This window comes from Sebastes umbrosus, chromosome 22 (genome assembly GCF_015220745.1).
Source record: "Sebastes umbrosus isolate fSebUmb1 chromosome 22, fSebUmb1.pri, whole genome shotgun sequence".
Taxonomy (NCBI): domain Eukaryota; kingdom Metazoa; phylum Chordata; class Actinopteri; order Perciformes; family Sebastidae; genus Sebastes; species Sebastes umbrosus.
The window spans coordinates 1,302,799-1,326,905 of record NC_051290.1 but is presented as its reverse complement, the minus strand read 5'-3'; the positions used below and the strand labels follow the sequence as shown (position 1 = coordinate 1,326,905).

Sequence of the window (24,107 nt, the reverse complement as noted above, 5' to 3'; positions counted from 1 at the left end):
AAGTTATTTTTTAAAAGCAAAGGCACAGTCCTGATGGGAAGGTAATGCCATGGCGCTGGCTTACATCATGCACAGTACAATCTCAGTACAATACAGAGCACTCAACATGCATGTCTTTAACCTGCAGTGGTGGTATCCATTAAAATACAAATGTTATGATCATCTGCTCTGATTATTATAGTATTTGTGGAACAGCAGTTGTCCATAAATTAATAGCATTTATAAGTATAATTTTATGTGTGCAATCTAATGCAATCCAAAACAACCACTCTCCTATAAAGCAGCTTTAAAAAAAATGTAATGTTCAGTTCCTTACCAAAAAGAAGTTTATTCAAGTGTGCTATAAGTATACTTCTATTCAATTTAAAATAAGAGAGTATACTTTCAGTTTACTTTTTATGTACTTATTAGAAATATACTTAACAAAAGTATACTTAAGTTTACTTAGCTTATACTGACAAGTATACAAAACAATCAAAGTATACTTGGCTTATACGGACAAGTATACAGAAAAATCTAAGGATATTTGGCTTATACTGACAAGTATACAGATATTTTTAAGTATACTTGGCTTATATTTGTACTTTCTTAAACATATATCATTGGCAAAGTACAATCAGTATATATATAGTGTACTCAAAGTTTACTATTCTTACACTTAAAGTATACTTTTATTAACCAAAAGATGAGACAATTTAGTCCCAAGAAGTACTGAATTAGTGCACTTTTAATTATAATACTAGTACATCTAATACATTCTATTTTTTTCGTAGGTGTTAATTAAACTTTATTACTGAGGTCGTAGTTAGAGGTAGGTTTATATTGCATTGCATTTTATTGACATTGTTTTGTCCACCCTATTTAGCACATACAGTACATGAGTACATTATATTCTACAATAATGCGCTTTATCATCATATTAATGTATACGTTACCTCCGTGGGAGTGTGTTAGGAGAAGGAAGGCAACAGCGTGATGGAAAATCAAAGAGCTGAGTTGAGATTTACAGGACAGTCTGGCCATCTGGTCAGGCATGATGCAGAGCTGGGGATTAAATTAAACCACAAACTAAATTCAGATGTGGACAGAAATGGTTTGATATTCTGGAAAAAATAAACATATTGATCTCTTAAAACATTCAGAAATTAGGTTGCTATTACCTAACTCATTCCTTTGAAGATATACAACATGATGAAGAAGTTTAAAAGACATTTTCAGAACATTTTTGAGTGCATAAGTCCGTCTGCTCGGGCTATGAAAAATGAGTCATGTTCCGTAGAAAACCAACTGTGACAGCAAACTTGCTTTCATTTCGAGAAAGTTGAAGTTTCCTCTGAATTAAAAAATCAAATCTTAGCAGCAAAATGATTTCTTACCTTTTGCATGTTTTCTCAGTCGGCGAGCTGCACTGGGTCCAAAGTCTTTAAATCAAACAAATACAGTATACGGCACCTGCTCAGCCTTATCTACTGCAGTCCCTCCGCTCAGCCTATTAGATCGAAGTCTGTGTGACCTGTTGTAAAAAACGTTGATGTATTAATAGTTTCATATACCCAGACCTCGAAGTGTTCAGAAAACCACGTCAATTTGATGGAAAAGCCTCTTAAACAGCAACTCTTACAAAAAAGTAGTATATTTCAAGTTTCTTTAATGAAGCAAAATTAAGTAAAGTTCAAATATATTTCTAAAGTATATTTTATGTTTTAGGTATACTAATATCAGTGTACTAGTACTATACTTTTAAGTGTACTACTTCAATAATTATTGGGACTAAATTGGCCCACTTTTTAGTTTATAAAAGTGTACTTTTAAGTGTACTTTTTAAGTGTAAGAATAATAAACATTGAGTACACAACTAGTTTACACCTAAATTGTATTTTGTACTGCAACTATATTTTAAGTATACTGATAGTTTTCTAGTTATATACTTGTAGCCCATGTTTTAGTTTATGAAATTACACTTTAAAGTATACTCTCAGTAAACTACTCGTTTAATAGTTTTTATATTGCAAGTATCCCACTTTTTAGCGGAGATTCCAGCCTGCTGCTCAAGAATACTTAATTATACTTTTCTTAAGTGTATCTCCATCAAAAGATTAAGTAAAAGTAGGCTTATAAGAATAGTAAACTTTGAGTACACAACTAGTTCACATCTAACATGTATGTTGTACTGCAACTATATTATGAGGTGAACTTATAGGTATGCTGTTAGTGTACTAGTTATATACTTGTAGCCCAAGTCTTTTTAGTTTATGAACGTACACTTTGAAGTACGCTCTCAGTAAACTACTAGTTTATTAGTTTTTACTGCAAGTATACTTGTAAGTTTTCTTTAACTTATAATACTTGATTTTTGCATAACATGAACAGACTTTTGCTATTCGACTTGATATTTTGCGAATAGATTAAAAAAGAAAAATGTGGACAAAGGATGCAAAAACGAAGACAATTCTGCAAGATTTTTAGTTAATTAATATCAAACATATGTTTTCAAACTCTCACACCCTCTAACAGGCTATTCTATCAAATAAAAAGCATAAGCCAAATATACTTAGACTTTTCTGTATACTTGTCAGTAGAACCCAAGTATATTTAAGTATCATTTTGTTAAGTATATCTCTGACAAGTACATAAAAAGTAAAGTGCCAAACCAGTGACTATAAATGTCTCCGTGCTGGAGGCTTTAGCTGATCTTTCAGTTAATGTGTTACATACAAATAAGAAGATGAACTTTGATCCAGTTGTCAGGGAGCTGATAACTACTACTCTATCATAAAATACTACACATAATAAAATCTGAAGCCAATGCAACTGGAGCATTGACAACATGCAATCTGTTATAAAGCGTGAGAGAGATGACAGGTCTGCAGGGGGCAGAGTGGGACTTCTTATTCATGTTCACACCATCTACCTCAGATAAATGGAGCTCAACAGGTCAAACAGGAAAATACTAGACTCTTTTACCACTCACTCACATGCAAAGTTGAACTCTAGCTCTTTTCCCTCTTTCTTCCCTCGTATTAAATCAGTGAAACTTTGGTTTGAATCATCCAATCAGGTGGCTTAATTTTTAGAAATACTACCAGCATGGCTCTAATATCTGACAAGTATGCAGAAAAGTCTAAGTACACTTGGCTCATAGTGACAAGTATACAGAAAAGACTAAGTGCATTTACTACTTAAACTTAATCTTTTTATAAAAATACACTTAAGAAAAGTATGATTAAGTATTCTTGAGTAGCAGACTTGAGTCTCTGCTATAATGTGGGCTACAAGTGTACTTGCAGTATAAAAACTATTAAACTAGTAGTTAACGGAGAGTATACTTTAAAGTTCACTTTCTAGAGTGTATAGAGCATACTACAAGGGATTTCTTATGCACCTTTTGCCCAAATCTAAGATCACTTGAAGTATTTTTAAAGCTAGAGCTGCAGCCTGCTTAGCCCCGGAAATAATGTGCACAGGAAGAGGAAGTTCTGAACTGTATTTAGCTTTGATTCAGACTGACGCTCAGACAGTCAGCAGCAAGACATCATGGAGGTTACAGCTCTCTGCTTCAGACTGAGTGAGTACTGCATTTGTCTTCTTTCTCCGTGCCTTGTTCCTTTATATAATAACAGTAAACAATATATTAACGATGGTAACATATATTTAGAGATAAATGACTAAGTTATCCCTTTTATTGTGTGGTATCTGGATACATGTGATTATATTTGTGGAACTAAAGAAGTTGTAGTTTTAGTGATTAAATATTAATTCTACATACTGTATAAAAGCATCTATTTACACAACTCTCCTCTTTTGACTCTCCAGTGATGAATGTGTTGATGCTGCTGGTTGCACATGTTCAGCAAAGTTATTCTAAGCCACCTGGTAAGTAGTAGTTGTTCCCAACCCGAACCCAAATACCTGAACCCTAAAACCTGAACTCTAACTCTAAAGCCAACTTGATATAACACCTGAATAACGAATACCATCTCAAGTTTGTGGTTTGGGTTTCAAGAAGGTTAAATCTGCTTTTTTCTGCAAAAGGAAGAGGAAAAATGAAGTCTGAGAGCACTGACCCGGAATTCGCTATTATGCCGATGACACTCTAAAGTAACAGTAGAACCTGGCAACTCTGGCCGTATTTCTGCACCTAAATATCAGTAAATGTGAGCTCAGTTTATTTGATCCATAGTCAAAAACCTGTAGCTTAAAACCTGAGAGTGCTGTTTGACTGTTTTAGAAAGTTGTCATCTCATTTCTTTGGATTTATTTTATTCCTTTAAATGATGCCGAAGCAATAATTGCCTCTTTCAACTACGATTGGTCCAAAATGTAACAGCAGGTTTTTTAACGAGTTCAAGTTTTACAACCACACCTCTGTCCAAAGGTTTCTTCAGCGGCTAAAGGGTACATTTTCAAATCAATTTAACATTTTTGTTCAAGACTAACCTGGTATCTAGCTATTCATACTACATTTATGAACTTCTAAAACCCTATGAGTCGGATCACAACCTGGGTTCATCTGTTCAGGGTCTCCTCCCTGGCCTTGCAACTCCTTACCTGAAAAAGATTTCCTTTTTTTATTACAGTATGCACCCAGTGTATTTCTGGGAACCAAGTTCTTCATTTATGTTGTTCTCTGTCTGTCTCAGATGCAGCTTTTTGTATCGTTCCAAACCGACTGCAGCTCTTTGAATACGGGTCTGTCTATTTTACCTGTGAGGGGGTCAATGCCTCAGCTGGTTGGAAAGTGAGGAACATCAACCGATCCTTTCCAAAATGTTCAAATAGCACAGTGGCGTCAACTGTGATCTGCACCATTGACTTTGCCTTTGCATCAGACAGTGGAGAATACTGGTGTGAAGGTGGAAGAGGAGAGAGAAGCAACACTGTCAACATCACTGTCACTGGTAGGTTGATTGCAGATTTCAATTCTAAACTTGCATATCAATGACAAAAATATTACCTCTAAAGTATTGTGTTAATTGCACTTCTGCTTCCAAACATTTTGTAATGTTTTCCAGCTGGTTCAGTGATCCTGGAGAGTCCCGTCCTCCCTGTGATGGAGGGAGACGATGTGACTCTGAGCTGCAGGAACAAGAAGACTTCCTCGGACCTCACAGCTGATTTCTATAAAGATGGCCGCCTCATCAGGAGCAGCTCTACAGGAAACATGACCATCCACAGTGTTTCAAAATCTGATGAAGGACTCTACAAGTGTAACATCTCTGGAGCCGGAGGATCACCACAGAGCTGGCTGGCTATCAGAGGTGAGACAATATTTTACTATTTTAATGCAGACACTGATGGTTAGTTTGAGTTAACTTCTATAATCTCCTAAACACTACGCTCTCTGGGCAAGTGGTTTTGTCAGCACAAACTCATGTAATGCAGCCAAACACTGAACTCACAGATCTTTATTTTAAATTCTAGAAGAGAAGTATATTGGCCCAGTGAACCAATGTGAGAACTCAAACACACAATGCGCAGACAACACAGGTAAGATAAAAGCAAAGTTTACCAGGTTGTTGATCATAATAGTGTTTAGCAAAAGGCACGCAGTCAGAGCAGGCAACCAAATAATCTAAAGTGGCAGTCTTAATACGAACTAGTCCATTTCAAGCAGATTAAAAAAGAGAGTTGAAAAGATATAGAAAATTATGAACCACAAAATTTTCAAAGACATCAAATATGTCCGGAATAAATTTTGGGGAAATGTGTATAAAATTATTGCGTTGTGAAATGATTGGTTAGGTTTAGGCAACAAAATTACTTGGTTAAGGTTATAACAAAGATCACGGTTTGTGTTCAATAATAATGTAACAACACAACGACGTGACGTAACGGCGTGACGTAACGGCGTGACGTAACGGCGTGACGTAACGGCGTGACGTAAAGACGTAACGTAAAGATGTAATGTAACAATGTAACATAACTCAACAACGTAATGTAACAACATAATGTCACAATGTAATGTAACAACATAATGTAACAACATAATGTAACAACATAATGTAGCAACGCAATAAAATCAATACAGTTAGTGTTAGGAAAGAAAAACTACATGATTGGGTTTAAAACGACGACTTTTGTACAGTGAAAATGACACTGAAGGGTGTGTCTCTTTTTGTAACGTATCAACGCAACGTAATGTAACAACGTAACGTAACAACGTAACGTAACATAACAATGTAACGTAACATAACACCCTAACGTAACACCCTAATATAACACCCTAACGTAACAACCTAACGTAACAACTTAACATAACACCCTATCGTAACACCCTAACATAACAACCTAACGTAACAACCTAACGTAACAAGGTAACGTAACAAGGTAACGTAACAAGGTAACGTAACAACCTAACATAACAATCTAACATAACAACCTAACATAACAACCTAATGTAACACCCTAACGTAACAACCTAACGTAACAAGGTAACGTAACAACCTAGCGTAACAACCTAGCGTAACAACCTAGCGTAACAACCTAACGTAACAACGCAATAAAACAAATACAGTTTTAGGAAAGAAAAACTACGTGATTGGGTTTAAAACGACACTGAATGGTGTGTCTCTTTTTATTTGTCTCTTTTCGTAACGTAACAACGTAACGTAACAACGTAACGTAACAACGTAACGTAACAACATAACGTAACAACGGAACGTGATGTAACAACGGAACGGAACAACGGAACAACATAACATAACATAACAACGTAACGTAACGTAACGTAACGTAACGTAACGTAACGTAACGTAACATAACGTAACGTAAAAACTTAAACTGCATCACTTGCTGTGACAGAATGCGACCTGAATGCAATGCATATCCTTGGTTAGCAGAAACGTCCAATTCCAACAATGTTTCCTGGCGACTTTAAAATTTGTTGCATAAAGCGGCAATGTGCAAGATGGGACCAGTAAGGGGTAGAACAAGTCCAACACAAACTCACACCTGAAGTATTGTATCGACTTTTTTAAAAATAAAGTACTTTCTGTCATCTTTCCAGAATCTGACAAAGACATTAATTTTTCCCGGCATTACTACATTCTGCTTTGGACCGTTGTCACTGTCGTATTGTTCCTGCAGCTGCTGGTGATGGGACTACTTTACTGGAAGAAACAGCTAGGTACTAAAATTATACTACAGTTTGGTGATTCTCGTGATTGACTCAGACTTCAGCAGGTCATATCGGCGGTCGCTAATCAACGTTAATATCATGACAGTCTGTACTTGTACTTTGTTAAGGAGGTAAAAGATGCATCACTCTGTAACAAGCACAGGTCGAGTGTTTTTGTAGTTGTACATTCAGTATTTAGATTAAGTAGCTTGTGAAAAAAAATTGTTTGTTAAATTTAGAAGACATCAGCTGTTGTTTCAGTGTATCAGAAATATATTTCTAAAAATCACAAATTGCGTTGCATTAACGCTTCAACTTTGATAGCCACAACGTAAATATAAGTATCACATCGGACTCAGTATCAGCAGATACTCAATATTTAAGGACTCACATCAGGATCAAAACTTGACCTGGACAACCCTAATTGGAAGATATTTATATATTATGAAACACTTCAACAGGCAAACAATCACCTGATGTTGTCCACTGTTTCACCTCCTTATAAGATTAGTCCACCTGAAGTAAAACAAGTTGGGTTGGATTCAGTGAAATTTAACATTTAACATTTAACATATGTAGAAACAAGTTATATTTTCAGTATATATCTGTGTATGTCTGCCTACCTACCTTACTTGATAATAAACATTTTCCTTTATGTTTCAGTCTTATTAGAGGCAAAGCTGAATGATCCAAACAAGGACCTGTATACTGTCATCAAAAAATACAAGAAGAAGAAGAAGAAGAAAGGTAATTTAATGCACTTTGAAGTAACGTGCTAAGGTAGTCATGTGTCTGCATTCAAAGGTCAAACAACAGTAACTAGATGTCACTTTGGGGGTTGTGACCAGAAATGTTTTATGAGAACTTCTGTTTCACACGTTCACATCAGCTAAATATGTCATACATGGTGTTTTGTTTTAGACGCTGCAGATAATATAAGCCTCGGACTCGACACAAACCACAGACAGAAAAACGATAAGATGGGCCCCTCACGTCTGCAGCAAGACAAGAGTAGCATTCTGATAACCAACCTGTGTTTATATTAGGGCTGTCAAAGTTAACACAATAATAACGCCTTAACGCAAATGTATTTTAACTCCATTCATTTCTTTAACGCTGACACACTGACAGCATATTGTGATTTGAGCATATTGTTTTATGCTAAATGCAGTACCTGTGAGGGTTTCTGGACAATATCTGTCATTGTTTTGTGTTGTTCATTGATTTCCAATAATAAATATATACATACATTTGCATAAAACAGCATATTTTCCCACTCCCATGTTGATAAGAGTATTAAATACTTGAAAAATCTCCCTTTAAGGTACATTTTGAACAGATAAAAAAAGGGCGATTGATTTGCGATTAATTGTGATTAAATATTCTAATTGATTGACAGCCCTAATGTTAATATGAAGGATTAAAATGTGAATGTGATGTTGATTTGACTGTTTTCTTGACTGTGTCTCTTTTTCAGATCAGGATGAACCTTTTCCTCAATCTTTTAACTCCACGTTCGCTGTCAATGACACTTCGGCAGCTCTCCAAAATGGTTACCATGTTTTTCAATTATTTAGGACCATGCAGTAGATTACATTAATTTGTCAAGACAGTACCTTAACACATTACCAACATTGTTGAAAGAGTGTCTTTGAATTTTGGGCATTTACCTATTTAGTTTTTTGTCAAAACAAAAGTGTCTTAGAAATGTTAACAGAACATACTTTATGTAGAACCCGGTCTCACTGGAAGGCGTCTAAATACCACAACATTACACAGACTTTCCGTGTGTCATTTGTACACCATGTATCCTGTACTGACTGCAATGTAAACACATCCGCTAATAAATGCTATAGTAAGACTTAATGACGTAGAAAAAAAGAGAGAAAGACCTCTTGTGGTGGATGGGTCCAACAAACATCGGACTTTTAACCTGTCACGTGACGATTGTCTGTGTTTTTTTAGTGATGTGTTTCCCGTAGTTGTGTTACAATGTTTCTGTATGTATTTTACTTAGATTATATAATTATTTGAAGGTTTTCTTGCCTAAACCTAACTGCGGACGTTTGCATTGCGTACAAATGACGCGCAAAAAGCAGCGTACAATTGACACGTGAAATGGCTAAAATGCATACTCATGACACTCGTGACGATATAAGTCATTTTCGTAACATTGACATGGTGTTTGCACGATATTGATGACACAGTCTCACGGCAGTTTGTGAAATAGTCACAAAATTGAATCTATTTGATTTGTGTACACTGACACGAATTTCCCTTTTTTTCGTGATGCTCAGCACGACTTTCAACAACACTTGACGCACGTGTCATTTTTATCTCCAGTCTTTTCAAAATAAAACTACTTAGTTATGTTCAGGAAAGGATCGTGGTTTGGGATAAAATAACTCTGGAAGTGTTTTAACTTAAGTACAGAAGTTACGTGACAAATCAACGTTGATTCGTGGTTTCAAGAAATTTGTGCCTATGTACCCAAATCAATACATTACAATTTCGTGCCTATTTCACGAACTGCAGTGCGACTGGGCTGATATTGACACACCATTGCCTTTGCTCAGGGTGAGAGACAAAGTAATGGGATAGAGACAATGATGGAAAATAAAGGATAACTTTTGAATTTTTGGTTACTTTGATGAACAATTCAAACAAAAGGCTGAGATGGTTTTATTTGTGTCCATATTTCCAGAACCAGGAGTATCCAGCTTCACAGTGACCGCGGACCTACCGACTGATGAGGATGCCGAATATGAATTCATCCAGGAGGTAGGACTGACAGTAACACTGGCCTTTTATATATCTTCAATCAAAATTTGACCAAACATTTTTCACGAGATCTTTATATTACTAACACATAAGTGCAAGGAAGACAGAGAAGGTAACTTGATGCTCCAACACATTCTCACTCGCAACTCACGCTGATGCTTGTTCAGTGCCGCTATACGCTTCGAACTATGACGCAATAGGTAACCTTCTATTGTCAGTTTTGGATGTGTCAGGGACACCAGGTCAGTTTCTGCTCGTTACATGCATAGTGTCTTTTCAAATTAAACTTCCAACATAGGTTTACTTTAGGTTTACTTACGCAGTGGATAGCACCATTATAGCAGTGATGCCATGCACAGAGACGCCACTGAATTCATTCAGCAACTCCTTGACTACAACTGAGCCAAAGCAGATATAAATAACACAAAGCACATAGATTCTACAAAGGTTTTAGTGAGGATAGGACTAGGAGAACTCTCCATCTGGCACACTTGGATACCCAAAGTGTGCCAAATGGGTTTTCTACCTCTTGAAAGGGAATCTGGCTCTAAAATACTACTGATATCCACTACAGGAGGCTATGTGCACACAACGGAGCCTTTGGTCATGATGTTTACCCTGTGCATCATCACATTCTACCATTGTGCACAGTATAACATCCATCCTGGTGCGTCTCATGCGGACACTAAAAGGTGCCTCAGTGAATCGGTATCAGACCCCGAGGGCCACTGAGCAAGAGTCAGTATCTGACGAGTACGGGTTGGATGCTCGGTGTGATATTAAAGCCTCTATCCTCTAGCTTTGACTAGTTTGATCAGTTTTCGTTTGTGCGGGTAGTTGCAGGGAACTTACATTTGTACGGAGCATGTTCTATGATGGACACAAAAACGCCGTTGCACGTGGCCACGTGGAGGGTTTTATGACTCACTTTGGAAGTGCCTAGGAGGCGATTCTGCATTGTCAGTCACCCTATTATACAGCATACAGGGTGTGGACAGAGCATGTACTATCCACCAGATGGTAGCATAAGCAGAATTAATATCCTGGATGTAGTTACTCTTTAAAATATTGTCTTGTGCATGAATATGTTTCATCTGTGTGTGTTACAGATCGATGAGGAAGAGACACCTAACTGAAGGAGATGGAGGACTGATTACATCATGCTACATGTACACCTTTATCAAATAGAAGTTTATTCAAGTGTGCTATTAGTATACTTATTTTAAACTTAAAATAAGAGCGTTTACTTTCAGTTTACCTTTAATGTACTTATCAGAGATATACTTCAGTGTTAAGATTCTGTTTTGCTTTATGTTGTTTTTTGTGTTTGCTCTCCCCCTCCTGTTCTCTCTTTTCCTCCTGGCAGGGCATGTGTGTGGCAGGAGGCGTGGCTGGCTCCTCCCAGGGCAGCAACGAGGCACACCGGGTCTTCATTCAGATAATCAACCCCTCCATAAAAGCCCAGTCTTCACTCCACTACTTCGCCAGATAATTCCGTCTCGTTCGGTAGTGCACCGCGTACCTTCTCTAGTGTTTTTACATCTTACTTTTTTCCTAGTGACTTGCGTGTGTGTTTTTCCTGTACTAAGGTTTCCTGTGTGCCTTGTTGCTGCTCAGCTTCCGTGTTCTCCGGTGGCTGAGATATTCCATGTGCTCAGGCCTGGTGTTCATTCTCTCCTCGCCACGGGCCTGCCAGTTCCCTGCCAGCTCCCTGCCAGCTCCCTGCCAGCTCCCTGCCAGTTCCCTGCCAGCTCCCTGCCAGCTCCCTGCCACCCTGCCTGCGTTTTTACTTCCCGGTTGGAAAATAAACTCTGTTTTAATTTTTACGTACCTGAGTCCGTCTCTGCTTCTGGGGTCCAAACAAAACTAAAACCTAACACTTAGCTATTATAAAAGAGTGTGAGAGTTTGTAAACTGATGTTTTGATATTAATTTACTTTGATTCATCAAGAATTTTCTACGTTTTTGGATTCTCCGTTCACCGCGGAGGAATGAGAGAATTTTTTTTTTTATCATAACAAAACATCCAGTCAAATATCAAAAGGAGCAAGTCTCTTAATGTAATACATAAATCATTAGCTAAAAGTTCTATAAGTTAAAGTATACAAAGTGTACTTTCATAAACTAAAAAGTGGGCTACTATAAATATATATCTATATATATATAACTAGTAAACTAAACTAAATAAGTTTACTTGTAGTATAGTTCATAGTTTAGTTGCAGTACAAAATACAACTTGTAAATGTACTAACTTACAAATTTAAATAGTTATGTTTAGGAGTTTTAAGTATACTTAAAAGTATACTTTCATAAACTAAAAAGTGAATTTAATCCCAAGAAATATTGTATTAGTAAACTTACAAGTATACTATTAGTACATAGATATTGGTATACTTACTACATAATGTTTACTTCAGGGAAATATACTTGAACTTTACTTAAGTATGCTTCATAAATTAAACGTATACTACTTATTTATAAGGACAAGGAAGTTTAGAGACTTTAAAATAAACTTTGCTTGAAGTAACGTTTAGTATTCAGTATGCATTTGGTACTCTCTAGTATGCAACATGTTTAGTCAAGTATTCTACCAGGTAGTGAGTCAATTTAACAGTACTGTTTGTTTTTTGCTTTTTTTTCTCTTCATCAACAATGCATCAAATACTATATCTTTACATCGTTGTATTTATATGTCTGGTACAAAGATAGCAAAAGAAATTGTCAGTTTTTTGTAATAAATCAAGTAAATAAATGAAGTGATAACTGATAGATTGTTTCTCTGCTTTACAAAGTGCCTAACCTGTCAGTTAAAATAATGTTTGTCTGTCTGATGTCTGTTTCTTTCTGTATGTTCATGTTAATAACTGAGGTTTGTTTTCTATTAAGTACATTTTTACATAATGATTCACATGGAACCTGTGACTTTCAGAGAATTCTTTGTTTGCGGAATTTAATACAATAAACAATAAATGGCTTTTCAAAGTGACTCCAAATGGACTCCCGTCCTCTCCCGTCTCTGATCACCTGTCTCTGTGTCTTTCTGCTAGCTAGCTGCTGACTGATAAAGCACATGCATTTAAAATGATAACAAAAGCATAAAAAACATGTTTAGCTTTTATTTCATTCAAAATAAAAAGAAGCACATGCTACAAAGGTCCCCAGCTGGAATCAAACCACTGACCTTGCAGCTATGAGTCAAGTCATGTAACCATTCAGCTACCAATCAGCTTCAAGACTCTTTCATTGTTCAGTCAAATTCAAGGCTTCACACAAAGTTGTGTTTATGGGTAAATAAATAATATTATTCAGTTTTTAGACAGATTCCTGAGGCTCATTCAAGACAGGCTTTACACAAAACATCCCACTGAGAGGAAAACACAAAGAGCTCTTGAGAGATTTGAACCCATAACCTTCAGACTGTGGAGCAGACTCTCTACCAGCTGAGCTGTCAGGACTCAATAAAACAACCTACATTTTTCCTTTCAGCTGGTTGCTCTACGTTCGTGGTGCTTCACAGTATAATGTGTTTTATATAATATTTTTTTCAGGCTTTTAATTAGAGTAACTCCTCTCTTTCCTATTGAGGGTTTTTAATGTATTGTCTGCATAGTTTAAGGAGTTTCAGAAGGAAAAACAAAGTGTGCAGGAGGGGTTTGAACCCACAACCTTCAGAGCAGACTCTCTACCAGCTGAACTATCAGGACTCTGATGGGAGAAGTGACTCACAGAGCAGAAATAGACGTTGACAGTCTGTCAGTGTGAACACGTCTCAGTATGAACATGATTCAGTGTCGACAGGTTTCAGTCTGTAAACTTTGTTTCTCTGCAGGTTGATGAAGGTGAACTTCAGTCTCATCTTCTTTCTCTCTCTGCTTCTTTGTGATGACCGGCGACGGAGACGGTCCGGTGGATAAGGACGCCGACTGCCAACTTTCCAGAAGTTCCATCGCGGGTTCGATCCCCGCCACAGGTAAGCCACACTGCAGTGAATGTGATGAATGTGTGTATGTGTTAATTTCTCCGCTTCACAAACGTCATGCGTTGCGATTGCGCGTCGATTTCAACTTGCGAATTTACGAATTTCCATCAACTTGCGAATTTACGAATTTCCATCAACTTGCGAATTTCCATCATCTACCAACGAGGAGGAAACAGAGAACAGGTAAGTCAATGTGAGTCCAGGGTGTTGAGCTACCTAGCTTAGTAAGCTAGCTAGCTTGACGGGCAAACATTTATTAATTTATTTTTAAATATGAAAATGTACAAAATGACATTAAAGGTAATTAAACTTTCATTTGTATCTTAAATGACCTGAAGTTATCAATTAAGATGCAAATTTGATGTTAATTAATGGATAAATTAATTAATAAAAACTGTTCCCACACCAGGAATTAAACCCAGACCACCTCCTGACCACTAGACCATCTGGGACAACATGACATACATAGCATGCACATCCTGTCTAGAGGAGCTATTTCAGCTAGCTAGTTAGCTGCTTTATTTTATAACATAAATGACTCTCTACACATAAAAAACATGGCATCACAAATAGAAATAAACTTAAGATAAATGTATTTGGTACTTGTCATATTAATATGTTCATTACTTACATTATTTCATTTATTTTTCAAAATAGCTGTGATATTATTGATCTGTCTTTTCTGTATGTATGTATACTAGTATCAAGAGTCCACGTTGTCTTGGCTTTTTTCTAAGGGTCTATAATTCACTGTACTTTTTATTGTATCAAGAAATGAATATTCTCAGAAGTCAAATAAAGGCAATTGAATAGTTATTTATGTATATATTTTTAAAGATCATTCATTCAATTACATATACATACAGAAACATTTTTAAAAAGCAACATATACAGTTACAAAAATGACACAAAACGTCTGTATTTCTCACCTACAAAACATCAGGTTGGTTATGATTATATTTTTCGTTGACTTGGTATTGTTGGGTGGAAACTGCTGACCGACTGATAATGCTGCAGAGTTTTCTCTCTCTCATTTCAGTTTTGAGCTTATCTCACCACCTGTTTACTCTAATCTGAAGTAAACAGAACAATTCAATAGTGACCGATATAACATACCTTACATTATTCAGGATTATTTAATCACTTGTACAAAGCATTATTGATGTCATATGAATTTAAAACAAATACAATAGAATATTAGTGTTCAATAAAAAAACAGGCAACATTATGCAACACAAAGATGAGAAAAAAAATGATTCCTATAGAACTAATTCAAGCACTGGGTCACTGGAGCATTGTTTTATGTATTGCCATATATTAATGTTGCTTTAGTCACATGACCTGCAGGATCTGAGCAGAAAATAGACCAAAGTTCACTGTGGCCACATCTTGTGTGGAACAGCAAGTCAGATTGCTTAAACTGATGGTACTAGGGATCTAAAATTAATGAATCAGATGTTATAAATGTTTACAAATTATGTGATTTTAACTAAATATCAAGTGAAACAATCATAAAGGATCATTGGATGATGGATTATTTTTGTCCTCTTCTCTCTCTGACTGATCCAGCTGAAGTTTCCTCTGAATCTCCGTCTGTCTCTCCGTCTCTTTCAGGTTTTTATTTATTTGCTCTTTATCTCTCTCTAGTTTCCCCTTCCTTTCTGTCATTGTATTAATCATCTCCTCTGTTGTCTCCAGTAGTTTATCTGTGTTCTGTAACAGTTTCTCATGTTCTGTCTTTCTCCTCTCCAGATCCTCTTTGGTCTTTTCACGCTTACTCATTTTTTTTTTTTCTTGCGTTACTGGGGTGTTATCCAGCTTCTTCTTGTTCTCTTCTATCTGTGTCTTGTCTTTCTGCTGTAGTGAGATGAGTTTCTCTCTCTGACCCTTCAGATCCTTCTTCTGGTTCCCAAGTGCTATAATCACCTGTAGTACATGTTGCAATTCTCCCTCATTCCTCCGCAAGTCCTCATCAAGATTTGCCTTTGTGTTGTCCAAATAGGTAATTTTCTGACTTTTTGCCATGAGCTTCTCTCTGTCACCTTCTCCCTCATTTAGAGGCTGAAGTTCAATGCCGCTTTTTGTGGTTTCTGTGTGAACAGAAAAGGTGTTTAGAACTCCTGACTCGCGAACTCCTTTGTGTTTAGCTTGATGTGAAATCAGAATTATATGAGTAAAGTATATTTTGAATTTGAGGACATGTGGCATTGTGTTGGCAAGTTGCCAGGGTATAAGTGGGATAATACCCAACAAGTTGTATGTTCCATGATTGCAATGGATTGTGTGAAGGTTAAGATCACATCAGGTTTTAAAAGAACAAAAAGTTGTGACTTACTGGTTTTGTTTAATCTCCATTTCCACACAATGAAGACAACAATAGGCACAATGCACACTGCCAAGATGATGGTGATGCGGACAGCAGGAATAGACTGAACCATAAAGAGATCAGCTGAAATTATAAAACAAATAATAGATGTGTTTATAAAACTTCAACTATCTTTAACAAAGTGGTAACATCAATAACTCATAAAAAATAAATTCTACCTGGCAGATGGACGTGTGCCTCTCTGGTCTGGTTGGTGTTCTTCTGTTGGACTCTACAGGTGAAGCTGTTGCTGTGTCTCTTCTCCACAGTCACTCTGCTGCTGACAGTATAGAGGTCATCAGGACCTCTGACTGTCTCTGGAGGTCCAGCAGAGAGGAGGTTTCCCTCACCGTCCAGCCACAACACCTCAGGCTCTGGATACCAGCCTTTAGATTTACACTCTAACAGCACTCCATTGCTGACTTTGGAAATATCTATGTCCGGTGAGGAGACGGAACCTAATAAATGGAGAAAAAAAAATAGTCTGAATGTAAAGTTGCCACAAGAATGAAAATATAACACACACTGCACATAATATATAGTCTATACTTATACACATTTTCAGCTGAAAAAACTTCTTAGTGGGGATAAATGTTTGCACTTTTAAGCTGATCCTTATAAAGCTCTTTTTGACAATACTTCACAATGGCACCATGACATTTTGGTCAGTCCAAGAACCCTTTAGTTGGCCCAAATGCCTTTCTGGTGGGCCTAAATGCCTCTGTGATCACTTCAAGTGCCCTATTGGTCTTCCCAAGCACTGGTCTGATCAGTCCAAATGTCCGTCACCTCTGGTTATCCAAGTGCATCTTTGGTCAGGCAAGTTCAAGTATCCCCTGGTTGGCGTAAATGCCTTCCAGTGGGCCAAAATATCTGTATGGTCATTCCAAGTGTCCATCTGGTCAGTCCAAATGCCTTTCTAGTCACCCCAGTTGGCCCTGGTTGGCCCAAATGGCTTCTTTGTTCAACCCAAATGCACCTGTGGGTAATCCAGGTTCCCTTTTGGTCAACCTAGTTGGTTCAAGTAGCCCTCTGGTCAGCAGAAGTGCCCCCTTGGTTGGCCCAAATGTTTTTGTGGGGCCAGAATGCCCCTGTAGTTATCCCAAATACCCTTCTTGTCTGTCTAATTGCCCAAATGTCCATGTAACCACCCTTCTTGGCCCAATTGCTCTGGCTCAGGCATCAGATTTAGTGTGCTTTTACTGATCCAGCAGGTCTGCCAACTCAATGTGTGAGGGCTCAAAAAAAGAAGATAACGTCGTTCATGTTGCTGTCCTCATTCCTCTGTATGTAGGTGTGAAAAGAAACCCTTATCCATAAATGTTCTTTCTAACATTTCTTCACATTTAGTACAGTAGAATCTCCGACTGTCATAACTGTATAACTATATAATGCATTCATACATTTTCAGTTGCCAACTTACCCACAGTGAGCTCAACCACAACATCTATAGATTTGGGAACGAGGCATCTGTAGCTTCCTGCATCAGAGAGTTTCACTTTAGAGAGTTTCAGTGAAATGTCTCCACACTTAAGGTTGTTGGTGAACAGCGATGTTCTCCCCATGTACAATGGATGCTCCTCAAGGTGAAGCTCCACACTGTCTCGCCTCAAATAGACAAATCTGGGATCTAAGTCAGATCTCGCCCACTCCACAGTCCGGTCAGTAGCATCTACACCAGTATCCAGGTGACATGGCAAAATGATGTCATCGCCAACCATTGCCACTGTTGGCTGAGATGTACCGATCACCTGAGACTGACCTAAGAGAAGAAAAAACATGTTTTGTCTGTTTGTTTGTTTTTAAACTCCTATAGGATCTATCACCAAATATAGAGTTTAAAAATAACATTATACTTGGTAAAAGTAACCACCCTTTTTCGTCTATTTTTTGACCCAACAAAAATGCAAATATGACATTGTTACTGAGTCAAAATAACCACATGTTTGTATGACTGAGTAACCCAATGTTAATAGTAGCATATAACAATAAAACTGGGTCAAAATAACCGAGTCTTTTTGGGGTATTGTTGACCCAGTGGTTTTTATACTCATTGGTAGTGGGTTAACTTTACACAGTACTGGGTTGGTGCTAGTTTGACCCAGTACTGGGTACCACGATTGACTCAAATTGGGTTAAAATTGACAAAGTATTGTTTTAGTGTGTACTTATACTCCTTTTTAAAGTTGTGAGTTCCACTTTTGTCATTGAACTTTAGAGTACGAGCATGTGGCTATTCCTGAAGGTAGCATACCTCTAGCTTCTGGTCATATCAGACCAAGTAATAAAACCACGAAGTGTAGTTAACTAAGCAATGCTGTGTTTTATTGGGTTGTAAAAAGTATTGTATGGTTCTAGTTCTCTGACCTCACGTGATCATATTAAATGATTTTATATCCAAACTCTTGATAATGATTTACCATCTATTTGGGTGTGATTTACCTCCACAAGAGTGGGTTAAGAGAAGGAGTACAACAATGTGATGCAAGACCAGTTCACTGAAGTCACTAAGCTGAGGGTTCAAGAGGAGTCTGTCCTCCATGTGAATCATCCTGGAGTCCTGAAATGAAAATAAGTCAACTGTAAGACCAATTAAATCTATAATATCTCTCAACCCACCCTGAGGTGAAGCCCACTGAGCAGACTTGTACACTGTAACTTCAGGCAGTGCAATCACTCAAATGGTTTAGACTTGTTTTAACAATTAAATCAAACAGTGTGACTTAATATTGTATTAGTAACTCAAATAATACCAGACTGTTCTCATACAACGTTCGTAGCTATACCTACAAAAAAGTAATGCACTGTTATTCATATATATCCCACAAAATCAGTTTGAATGTAATCCACGTAATCGTGAACCCAGGAAGTATAAAGAGCCACAAACGTTGCGTAAGGAGGAGGTCGTTGGTGACTGGTGTTCGTGTCCCGTGTGAAACCAATTCAACATTGACTTATTTATCACGTAACTTCCGTATTTAAGTTACGCCGCTTTGGTAATTATTTTAACACAAACCACGATCTTTTCCTGAACCTAACTAAGTAGTTTTGTTGCCTAAAGCTAACCAAGTAGTTTGATACCTAAAGGTATTAAGAGGTTTTTTTCCTAACCCTAACCCCAAGTAATTTTGTTGCCTAAACCTAACTAAGTAGTTTTGTTGCCTAAACCTAACTAAGTAGTTTTGTTACCTAAACATAACCAAGTAGTTATGTTGCCTAAACCTAACTAAGTAGTTTTGTTGCCTAAACCTAACTAAGTAGTTTTGTTGCCTAAACCTAACCAAATATTTTAGGCTGCCTAAACCTAACCAAGTAGTTTTTTTGCCTAAACCTAACTAAGTAGTTTTGTTGCCTAGACCTAACTAAGTAGTTTTGTTGCCTAAACCTAACCAAGTAGTTTTGTTGCCTAAACCTAACTAAGTAGTGTTGTTGCCTAAACCTAACTAAGTAGTTTTGTTGCCTAAACCTAAGTTGTTTTGTTGCCTAAACCTAAGTTGTTTTGTTGCCTAAACCTAACTAAGTAGTTTTGTCGCCTAAACCTAACTAAGTAGTTTAGGCTGCCTAAACCTAACTAAGTAGTTTTGTTGCCTAAACCTAACTAAGTAGTTTTTTCGCCTAAACCTAACTAAGTTGTTTCCTAGACAAGACAAGACAGAAGTTTATTTTGAAGAGACCGTATTTTACATTCGTAGAAAAACACACGGAAAATGAGGAATAACTTTTCTTAAGATACCTAATGAACCGTTGTATGAGGATATGTTGATAATACAGGTGGTCAAACAGCACTTACAGGAGAAAAGCTAGGAATAAATGGATTTTCAAGAGACTAAATATGTGGAAACACAAGTTTTGGTCCCAGATTACCCTAACCACTTACAAAAAGTAGATTATCCATTTATGTTCGACTTTATTCTGTGTTTTTTTTTTAATATATTCTCTCTTTTATTCTCATATACACCATGGCTCAGTCTATTTAGCCATGCATTGTATTCATTATACAGTCATTCATTCATTTCTTTTTTTTGTAAATGACTTCTGCTTTTCCATATGCGGGTTCGTCAACCTCATTTTATGTGTTATAAGCAACCGACTGGTGCTTCAAAACCCACGGACATGTATTTTAAAAGATTACAGAAGAAGATTACACTCTGACTTCCAGTTCAGAAAACAGGCTATAAATGATAACAATAATAGCATGATGAATAATGTCACTGGAATAATGTATTAAAACATTTGTGTTTTATGTAAAAAATCCTACATACCTGTTGCTTGTGTGTCAAAAGAGTCGCCTCACCCCAAAGGAAAGCTTACAGCACGGTCGTAGTCCAGAATCAAACAGCCAGATATAAAACCATCTGTACTTTCACCCCACCCACTCTGTAAATAGATAACTAATGTTATGACTTTATTGTTCCTTTCCATTGAACTCAAGTGAATGTGACTTTTAAAGTTTTAGACAGCATGCACAATGTTCTAAATCTGCATGTCTAATTACTCTTAAGCCTAAAACACCAAATGTGCAGAGTTTTTGTATTGATAGGCCTGCAGACGTGAGATTTCCTTTGCTAACCACTCACAATTCACTTAGTGTCATATTTCCAGTGTTTGCCAGATGAAGGTGTGGCACCTCCCAACGCTTTTGCTTTTCAGAGAGAAATGCTTTTGCTCAAACCACTTTTGATATGTGTAAAGTGTAGTCATCAGAATTACAGTTATTTTTTCCTTTTTTTTTAACTTACCGAGGATAATTCTACGACGGCATATTAGGGACATTGTAGGTAAAAAATAAAATGATGGAGCCAGGAGATTGGGGTAATATTACAAGAAAAAACTTCTCCAAGATTAAAGTTGTAAATTTATGAGAAAAAAAAGTCAGATATTCTCTGAGAATATAAAGACATACATTTACCGAGAATTTTTTTTTTTTTTGTCAAGGAACCAACCACATCGCTTCACTTTGCAAGGTTGGATCAACCTCATCACATCACAGACGCCACCGTTAAACACTGCCGTAACGTGAGCCACCGAGTGCAAAATACTTTCCTATCTACAAAGGGAGTGGGTCAACCATGTTGCACCACCATGTTTCTACAGTAACCCAGAATGGACAAACCAAACACTGTCTCTAGAGAGGGCCTTCGTGTTTTTACGTTACCTGAAGACCACCGTAGTTTGTGAAACGCTTGGAAAGGGAGGTGTGAGAGGAGGGATATTCAGTTGGTTGCAATCTGCAACAATAGTCAATAACAAAGATAACAAAGGTCAAAATTGGTCCAATATATTGAGAATAAAATCTTTGTGTTCTTGTATTGCACTTTCATTTTCTTTCAGTCTGTTTATTTATGATAACAGTTCAAACTAAACTCTGGACCTGCTATCTACTATAAATAGTTGGCGGTTGTATAAAATACTTTGGTGGCACTTAAGTGGGCAAACCAAGGAAGCTGTGTCAGTAGAAAATGTGAATAATAACAATAGATGTCTTTGTCAAAGTGGCTACTTGGTTCATATAAACGTTTTCATTACAGGCCTAAAAATATCCAAATGTCCAATAAAAATGTCTGTTTGTAGGAGGTGAAGTTACAAAACTCATTGCCTTGCTTAAAACTACATTATATTTATCTGTTTGTTTTTTGTTTACCAGAGTTATACGCTTTGAAAATTAGGTCTCTGCCGCCACCTGTTGAGATTTACTTTCTTTTTTTTGTTTTAAAAGTCAGAGCAGCTCTGTCTGTCAGAAACCCCAGACCTGCTGTTTCCTCACACATTAGATTAGATAGATAGATAGATAGATTCACAAGTCCCACTCTGCCCCCTGCTGTACATCATTCACAATATATCAAAAACATTTTAGTATATAGTTCAACAAATAATGTTTGACAATGGCCAAAACATTTAAAATGTAAAAATATATTGACAAATTATAGAATATAAAACTAAAATTAAATAGTAAAAAGTAAGTATTCTGAATCCCATCCACAAATAAATGTTTAAGCTGTGTAATGTTACATTAGGACTATACAATATTTAATAATAAAAAGAATATAAATGATGATTCAAAAAATAATGAAATGGTCAACAAAAAATATAAAAATGAAAGAAATAAATAAATTTAATTAAATTTAAACTCTAAAAAAAATATGTATTCTGAATCCCACCCACAAATTAATTTTTAGCCTTGTATTGTTACATTAGCACAGTAAAATATTAAATAATGAAAAGAATAAAAAATATGATGAAAATTGAATATGAAAATTTAAATAAAGTGGTCAACGAAAAATAATATAATTTTGATATCAAATACAATAAACTCTGCTTCACAAAATTTAAAACATAAAAAGACAATATATTATATAAATACAATTTTAAGTATAGTTACATACATGTGGCTTAAAATAAATAATTTTTCCTTTTCTATCCAAATGTTACAGAGTAATATGGCCATGATACAATAACAACTGTTTCATTTAATTTTATTTGTTCCTTTTTTAGATGTCAGAAAATACAAGCAGAAAGTAAGAGTTGACGCTCTGAGGTGCATTTCATTGCACATCATTGCATGGCACATTTCACAGTCAAGTGTGTTCATTGAGGTGCAGAGACGCTGTGGTCGCTCTGCAGAGGGTTCGTCAGAGCAGATTAGTAAATGTAGATGCTCATGAAAATAAAGCTTCTATTTTCAATTGGTTTCTGAGAATCTTCATGTCTTGATGCAGTCACACGACACATCAGCTTGAATTCATCAATCAATCATTGACCAATATGTCTCAGTCTGGAGATATATTTGCTGTTAACGCGTGACGCTTCCCTGCATATCCTGACAAAATAAGTCAATGTTACTTTTAGTTTCACACAGGACACGAATCCCGGTCTCCTGGTTGAAAGTCTTGTGTTTGTTGTTGTTGGCCTTGATTGGTGGACGTTGTATCTTCAGCCAGAAGTCCACTACACACTGTAAAAGAAAACAACATTTATTATCATTATTATAATATATATATATATATATATATATATATATATGTTGTTTTTGAAAGGCTAAACGCCAACAAATAGGATTGAAGCAGAATATTTATTATATATATATATATATATATATATATATATATATATTATTAATATATATTTTTAAATAGTGTTATAAACAGACTTTGTATAAATTATCCAGTAGTGTTATTCAGGGCTGTCAAAGTTAAAGCGATAATAACGTGTTCACAAAAATTGGTTTTAACGCAACAAATTTCTTTAAAGCATTAACACAACTTGTGATTTTTAGGTTGTAGCAGCTCAGTTTTAAAGCTAGAGTGAAGATACTGGTAACATATGAAACTAGAAAACCTAAGGAATCTATTGGTATCATGTCATACTAGCTTGTCGTAAAGGAGGTTAAATAATGCACACTGACAGCTGTTGTTGCCTGTTGGGCTGCAGTTTGCCATGTTATGATTTGAACATATTTTTTTATGCTAAATGCAGTACCTGTGAGGGTTTCTGGACAATATCTGTCATTATTTAGTGTTGTTAATTGATTTACAATAATAAATATAAACATACATTTACATAAAGCAGCATATTTATCCACTCCCATATTGATAAGAGTATTAAATACTTGACAATTCTCCTTTAAGGTACATTTTGAACAGATAAAAATGTGTGATTAATCAAGATTAAATATTTTAATCAATTGATGGCCCTACTCTATTTACACCTGAGTGGACATGAGTTATTGTTGTTTACCTCTGAATTTCCCATAGTGAAGTAGTCCCAGCAGCAGCAGCAGTGGAACCATCATCACAATGGGTAGAACGGTTCTCAGGATGAGGAACGTGTGGTCTGAGGAGGGATCAGTCTCTGTGTGAAGTTCCGCA

At 36.4% G+C, this 24,107-nt stretch overlaps 3 protein-coding genes across 5 annotated transcripts in view; 1 reads left to right on the top strand and 2 right to left on the bottom strand.

The window, feature by feature from the left end:
• The window catches only part of LOC119481829 (butyrophilin subfamily 1 member A1-like), a 69,045-nt gene extending 67,574 nt beyond the window's left edge, over positions 1-1,471 (bottom strand). For both annotated transcript variants that reach the window (XM_037759084.1, XM_037759083.1), the window contains exons 1-2: positions 1,377-1,471; positions 936-1,044 (exon numbers count right to left, since the gene is read on the bottom strand). In XM_037759084.1, coding sequence (XP_037615012.1) covers positions 936-1,044; positions 1,377-1,385 — 118 coding nt within the window. In that variant the 5' untranslated portion in view covers positions 1,386-1,471. The remainder of the gene's footprint in view (positions 1-935; positions 1,045-1,376) is intronic.
• A 2,011-nt stretch (positions 1,472-3,482) lies between these two features.
• LOC119481853 (low affinity immunoglobulin gamma Fc region receptor II-a-like) lies at positions 3,483-12,032 on the top strand. 2 transcript variants are annotated; one of them, XM_037759150.1, is made up of 11 exons: positions 3,483-3,565; positions 3,814-3,873; positions 4,641-4,898; positions 5,013-5,258; positions 5,422-5,487; positions 7,007-7,126; positions 7,781-7,864; positions 8,595-8,669; positions 9,822-9,898; positions 11,008-11,404; positions 11,488-12,032. In XM_037759150.1, exons 1-10 carry the CDS (start codon positions 3,535-3,537, stop codon positions 11,032-11,034), a joined length of 1,044 nt encoding a protein of 347 aa, XP_037615078.1. In that variant the 5' UTR covers positions 3,483-3,534; the 3' UTR covers positions 11,035-11,404; positions 11,488-12,032. The 2 variants fall into 2 exon arrangements, with proteins under 2 accessions (XP_037615078.1, XP_037615079.1); XM_037759151.1 differs by lacking the exon at positions 5,422-5,487.
• Positions 12,033-14,757: 2,725 nt separating this feature from the next.
• On the bottom strand, positions 14,758-20,557 carry LOC119481839 (butyrophilin subfamily 2 member A1-like). Its single transcript, XM_037759107.1, has 6 exons — positions 20,505-20,557; positions 18,685-18,802; positions 17,666-18,004; positions 16,422-16,700; positions 16,213-16,326; positions 14,758-15,967 (listed from the first exon to the last, which is right to left on the bottom strand). Exons 2-6 carry the CDS (start codon positions 18,791-18,793, stop codon positions 15,387-15,389), a joined length of 1,422 nt encoding a protein of 473 aa, XP_037615035.1. The 5' UTR covers positions 18,794-18,802; positions 20,505-20,557; the 3' UTR covers positions 14,758-15,386.
• Positions 20,558-24,107: the final 3,550 nt, after the last annotated feature.